Below are 6872 nucleotides of genomic sequence, written 5' to 3'. Positions count from 1 at the left end.
GCATAGACCACTTGTCTTTTTTTTTTCTTCTAAAAAAAGAACTCAATTAAAACTTATTATCTCATCATTCATGGAATCATGTAATTCTTCTGCACATATAATTTTAGCACACCAATTAATTGCAATTGAACAACATAATCCTTGTGAACTACTGGATTCTTGGTTCAGGGTATATGCATGTTTTTGAATTTTGTTCAGCCATGTGAAACTGGGACCCACTTTTCCATAATTATGAGACCAGTCAGGGATCCCTCAGAAATTATCAACCTGCAGTGTACTAAATGATGAAGAACTAAGAAATAACATAGGCATTACATTGAGCCTCCCCAGTCTATCCTTTGTCCTTTACTTGGGATAAGCTACACTGGATACATGGAAGGAATTTCTAGGTATTATTATTATTATTATTATTATTATTATTATTATTATTATTATTATTAAGTTTATATTATAACCCATGTTTTCTCTCCATAAGGAGACTCACACCTGTCCATATTAAAAGCATATTAATACAATTTAAAATCTAAAAATATTCAAACATTAAAAGAATTAAATATAAATATGGTATTAAAATTCAGTTTAAATCCATAAAAAATAATCAAAGCTAAAAACCACAGCACCCCCGATTAGATCTTAAACACCTTCATCTTTAAAAGCCTACCAGAATAGAAAGGACAGCAGGGAGGAGGCCATTCTGTCTTCACTGGGAAGAAGGGAGTTGCAGAGTCAAGGGGCAGCCACCAAGAAGAAAGGCCCGCTCCCTCGTTCCCACCAATCAATCTTGAGATGGAGGTGGGACCGAGAGAAGAGTCTCTCCTGAAGATCTCAGGGCACACACAGATTTGTACAAGGGGATGCAGTCAGCCAAATAGCCTGGATCTGAACTGTCTAGGGCTTTAAAGGTTATAGCCAGCACTTTGAATTATGCCCGGAAAAAGACTAGCAGGCAGTGGAGCTGTTGCAAGAGTGTGTGGGGGGGGGGGGGGGGGGGAGGGGGTCCGCTCCCTGCAGCCAGCTCCAGTGAGCAACCTGGCTGCAGTTCTTTGAACCAGCTGAAGTTTCCAATCACTCTTCAATGGCAGCCCCATGTAGAGCGTGTTACAGTAATCCAGACGGGATGTAACTAAGGCATATACCATCTTCATATTTAAAGATGAATTTGCCCTTCCCCCTGCAAATTAATAACAATCTGCCTGCCAAGACTGATCCACCTCCACAATTCTGAGATCCCTGGCTGTAATAATTCAGAAGAACAATACACTGTAAATCAAGGTCCTGGGATGTTCACTATTTTGCATTTCTATACAAATAGGGAGAGGTAGGAATGAAGGAATCAAGCCACACCTCTGAGTTATCTTTAGCTGGATCTACACAGACAGATAATCCAGATTATTTTATTTTAATTGGATTATATGATTATAGGAGCCCCTGGCGGTGCAGCGGGTTAAACTGATGAGCTGCTGAACTTGCTGACCGAAAGGTCGGCAGTTTGAATCCGGGGAGCGGGGTGAGTTCCTGCTGTTAGCCCCAGCTTCTGCCAACCTAGCAGTTTGAAAACATGCAAATGTGAATAGGTCAATAGGTACCGCTCCGGTGGGAAGGTAACAGCGCTCCATGTAGTCATGCCAGCCATATGATCTTAGAGGTGTATATAGACAATGCTGGCTCTTTGGCTTAGAAATGGAGATAAGCACCAACCTCCAGAGTCGGACACAACTAGACTTAATGTCGTAGAAATGGAGATGAGTACCAACCCCCAGAGTCGGACACAACTAGACTTAATGTCAGAGGAAAATCTTTACCTACCTATATGAGTCTACGCTGCCATATATTCCAGTTCAAATCAGATAATCTGGATTTTACATGGCAGTGTAGATGAGGCCATAGTGTGAGCTTTCATGAATGTCACTTTACATATTTCTGCTGCACTTGCAAAAATGCTTAATAGACTCTGTTGGGAATTTAGTCCTACAGAATGTACTATGCAATAATAATAATAATAATAATAATAATAATAATAATAATAATAATAATGAATTATCAAATAAAGAGGCTGATTAACAATTAACAATGGGGAGAAGCAGAGGATTACAGGAAGAACTGAAATTTTCAGGCCATTATAAGCAATGCTGAAAATATTAGAGTAACTAGCTTCACCAATGTATTTTTTCCTCTATAACCCATGAGGGTTGGGAGCGTTTTCCCCTTTTAGATGATCCTCAAGACATCAAGTTACACAAGGGTTCTTTAGCTACCTAGCAGAATATACACCATTCTCTTATTCTTCCTTCAAGATCACCATGTTCTGTGCTTCTTCTGCTCTTTCAGAATAATATGCAGACAAAAGAGAATGCCAGCTCTTCCAGTTCAATGCCTTGCAGTACTGTGCCTGGCAAGTAACACTCCCTCTGAGTTTTAAGATGGGTTTTAGATGCATGTAGGACACCAGAGCCTTTGAAGTGTGGCTTTAATTTTTTAAGATAGAGGCTTTTCAGTGAACACAGGTTGGGAATCTTTGACAACAAAAAATTAAAATCAAACAAAATCAAGCCTTTTCTTTCCTGAAATGGAAACACTTAATAAAATCTTTAAAAATTGGGCAGCAGCCTTCCAAAGAGAATACATAATTTGCAAGTTAAAAATTCAATCATGCCTCTTTATGCTTGAGGCAGGTTTAAAATATTGATAATCGAGTCCCTTCTGGAAGTATATGGCGCGTGTTTCAACCTGATCCAGTACGTTGGGGAAAGGTTACCATTTGGAGCATATATCTTCTCCCCACTTTTGCCCATGAGCGCACGGAAAGACTTGTTCTGAGATAGGATTTTATTATAGAACTCCACGCCACCCCTAGCAAAGTCAGTAGATATGGAGGCTGCACTTCTGTCTGCCTTGTACTCTACTGCTTGGCTTACAGCGTCATAAGACAGGCAATAGCCCAGAAGTCCAACTGCCAGCACAGCTATGTTGTAAAGTCCTCGTAAAAGCACTGGACCAGAATACAAGCCCAAGAGCTGCTTAATGGCCACTCCACAGACGTACGTTCCAGCTAGGCAAACAGGAGCAACCACAGCACGTGTCAAGGGGCCATTGTTTTGCAAATACATAGCCTCCCTTGCAATGGCAAACTTCTGAGCCTCTGGAGAAAATGTCAAGGTGCCCTTCAAGATCAGGCCTTCTGGGCTTTCCCAGTCCACTTCTTTGCCTTCAATCACAACAACATGGTTGGCAATCTTATGCTCATCATCGGTTGTATCACAAAAATTGGCTGGGATGCCCACAAGACAGCCAGCAGGCAACCAGGGAAGGCCGGCGCTCACCGGGTGAAAGCTAAAGACCACAAATGCTCGGTAACGATTTCCTGACTGTATTCTGCCTTCAATAAGGACCTCATGGAAGAGATGCTGTACGTTTTCTGGAAGCTCCACCGGCTTCCCTTTTGCCCAGGCCTGATACAACGGTCTAAAGGTGTCCTCTGGTAAGATGTGAAAGGTTAAGTTGGCTCCAAAGAGTCCAGCACAGGAAATGGTCAGAAAACCAGTCCGGTGCCTCTCCACCATGGCTGCTACTTTCCACAGGAACCGAGCTGCCATATTTAACTCCTAACCTGTTCAAATTTAAGAAAAATATTAAATTAACATACCTGAACACAAAAAATTCCGTTCCTCCTCAGAACATATTTCAACACATTCAGTAGAAAGGAATATACTACACACAATATCTTTAATTTTCTTAGTCATTCTCAACTTACAAGTCATCAAAGGGCAGTAATTTTAGATTCTTTTTAAAGTGACAGTGATAGAGGAAGAGAAGTAGCAGCAATATGTTTTGGTTCCAACTGTCAAACTATTTAGGCTGTAATTCTAACCACCTTTTTTGGGGGGGGACGGACTTCTGACTACATAGGACAGGCTAAAAAAGCACCCTGAAATAAATACATCTCCATCTATTTAAATTATGTACTGTTTGTATGGATTGTACTTTTTTTTCTTTTTTGTATCAGGAGCAACTTGAGAAACTGCAAGTCGCTTCTGGTGTGAGAGAATTGGCCGTCTGCAAGGATATTGCCCAGGGGACGCCTGGATGTTTTGATGCTTTACCATCCTTGTGGGAGGCTTCTCTCATGCCCCCGCATAAGGAGCTGAAGCTGACTGAGGGAGCTCACCTGCTCTCCCCGGATTTGAACCACCGACCTGTCGGTCAACAGTCTTGCTGCACAAGGGTTTAACCCATTGCGCCACCGGGGACTCCAATTGTACTGGTGAAATCCAGTTCATAAATGCATGAACACAGACATAGGGTGCATCTGCACTGCAGAATTGATGAATTTTAATGCCATTTTAATTGCCATCACTCGTTGCTTTGGAAAAGATTTTTTCCCCAGCTCCTTTATTTCTCTGCATGTTTTAATAACCTCATCTACATTCTCCCCTCATCCTTCTGTAGACAGTTTATTTATAACCAACAGAAAGTCACACTTCAGTTGCTGGCTTTATTATTAATTTCTCTACTTTCCTTTTTCAAAGACCAACGGGGCCTTTCAAATAAGAAGCAATGTGTACAAGGGATGCCACTTCTACATTTCTGAGGCCCAGGAGAAAAAACATAAACAATACAGGCCACAAGTCACTGATAAATACAAAAGATAACATGATTTCCCCACTTTCTATAGGTTACTATTGTGATACCATGACACTATTACAATTACTGTAGTCCATAAATATATCTGCACATATATTGTTCCTTCAGGTCACTTGTCAAGGGCGCATCTACGCCAGGCATGGACAAACTTTGGCCCTCCAGGTGTTTTGGACTTCAACTCCCACAATTCCTGGCCTCAGGCCCTTTCCTTTTCCCCCTCAGCCGCTTAATCCAAAATACCTGGAGGACCAATGTTTACCCATGTCTGATCTACACTGTAGAATGAATGCAGTCTGATACCATTCTAACTGCCATGGCTCAATACCCTGGGATGATGGGGTTTGTAGTCCAGTGAGGCAGCATCCCTCTTTGTCAGATAAGGCTAGAGATCTTGTGGAACTACAACTCCCAGGATTCCATAGCAATGAGCCATGACATTCATGCATTAATTCTGCAGTGCAGATGCACCCCAAGTCAATCGGAGACAATAACAGATCACAACATGGAAGGCTTTCATTGCCTAAATCACTAGGTTGCTGTGAGTTTTCCAGATAAGAAACAATCAGAGCCACCTAACATTCTCCAACAAAAGATTAGTCTAGAGTGTGGAACAACATCTTCAAACTACAGGAAAGGAGATTCCACTTGAACATCAGAAAGAACTTCCTAACTGTGAGAGAGAGCTGTTCAGCAGTAGAACTCTCTGCCCCGGAGTGTGGTGGAGGCTCCTTCTTTGGAGGCTTTTAAGCAGAGGCTGGATGGCCATCTGTCGGGGGTGCTTTGAATGCGGTTTTCCTACTTCTTGACAGGGTGTTGGACTGGATGGCCCACGAGGTCTCTTTCAACTTTATGAGTCTATGATTCCCTTGGGTAGGAAGCAGCCTGGCTTTGAAGCTTTAAGGCTATTCAATGCTAATCAAACTGGCCAACTGCAATATTCACACTTGCCCCAGGCAGACAAGAGTTCTTTTTCCCACCCTGGACATCCCACACATATACACTAGAGTCTCACTTATCCAACATTCTGAATTATCCAACACATTTTTGTAGTCAATGTTTTCAATACATCTTGATATTTTGGTGCTAAATTAGTAATTACAGTAATTACTACACAGCATTACTGCGTATTGAACTACTTTTTCTGTCAAATTTGTTGTATAACATGATGTTTTGGTGCTTAATTTGTAAAATCATAACCTAATTTGATGTTTAAAAGGCTTTTCCTTAATCCCTCCTTATTATCCAAGATATTCACTTATCCAACATTCTGCCGGCCCGTTTATGCTGGATAAGTGAGACTCTACTGTATATAGTTTCCAACAGATCTCACAACTTCTGGGGATGCCCGTCATAGATGCAGGCGAAACGTCAGAAGAGAATGTTTCTGGAACATGGCCATACGGCCCGGAAAACTCACAGCAACCCACATATCATAACATTCATGACTGGAGGGCTTTAGCCACTGCTGCTTGCCCCTTTAATGAATGGCAGCAGAAACTTTCCGCCTCGTCTCATTGCTTTGTCAAGATGTTTGCAAAAGGAAATGGCAACTATTCTTAAAAGTTATGTACAGTATATTGCATAGAGCAGTAGTTCTCAACCTATGGGTCCCCAGGTGTTTTGGCCTACAACTCCCAGAAATCCCAGCCAGTTTACCTGCAGTTAGGATTTCTGGGAGTTGAAAGCCAAAACACCAGGGGACCCACAGGTTGAGAACCACTGGCCTGGACCATGTTTGAAGATTCACATTCACAAGGGAGCTCAAACAGGAGGAGATGTGTGCTCCATGTACTTACAATGGAACGGGGACGGAACAGGGTCAACGCTAGCTCTCTCTCCCCGCTGTCCCCCATTCAGCTTCCAGCAGGGACAAAGCACACGTGGGCGCCGTAAAGAAAGTGTGCTGCCGTGAAAGCGACAGGGAGACTGTCGGCGGGGGTTTGGCGTTGCCAGAGCGACCAGAAGCGCTTTGCGGCAGAACTACATCCAGAGCCTTTCAGAGCCTTTCTTCTCCTTGTAAAGAGGTCGGGAAAAGAGGCAAGGAAGAGATGAGACTTGCCAAGACAGGTCGTCCCCTTCCTTCCAAAATGTACATACATCGTGTTGTCGAAGGCTTTCATGGCCGGAACCACTGGGTTGCTGTGATTTTTCCGGGCTGTAGGGCCATGTTCCAGAAGCATTCTCTCCTGACCTTTCGCCCACATCTATGGCAGGCATCCATAGAGGTTGTG

General features: G+C 42.7%; 1 protein-coding gene across 1 annotated transcript; it reads right to left on the bottom strand.

Moving 5' to 3' along the window:
- Positions 1-2450: 2450 nt before the first annotated feature.
- Positions 2451-6563, bottom strand: tmem177 (transmembrane protein 177). Its single transcript, XM_003214918.4, has 2 exons — positions 6438-6563; positions 2451-3607 (listed from the first exon to the last, which is right to left on the bottom strand). The coding sequence occupies exon 2, from the start codon at positions 3591-3593 to the stop codon at positions 2658-2660; it is 936 nt and encodes a 311-aa protein (XP_003214966.1). The 5' UTR covers positions 3594-3607; positions 6438-6563; the 3' UTR covers positions 2451-2657.
- Positions 6564-6872: the final 309 nt, after the last annotated feature.

Source organism: Anolis carolinensis, chromosome 1, assembly GCF_035594765.1.
Source record: "Anolis carolinensis isolate JA03-04 chromosome 1, rAnoCar3.1.pri, whole genome shotgun sequence".
NCBI classification, from domain to species: domain Eukaryota; kingdom Metazoa; phylum Chordata; class Lepidosauria; order Squamata; family Dactyloidae; genus Anolis; species Anolis carolinensis.
The sequence above is the reverse complement of the archived record's forward strand: the minus strand, read 5'-3'. Positions and strand labels throughout refer to the sequence as shown.

What these genes read in the sequence shown, in the direction of transcription:
- tmem177 (XM_003214918.4), bottom strand. Translation starts at nt 3,593, where the DNA reads ATGGCAGCTCGGTTCCTGTGGAAAGTAGCAGCCATGGTGGAGAGGCAC.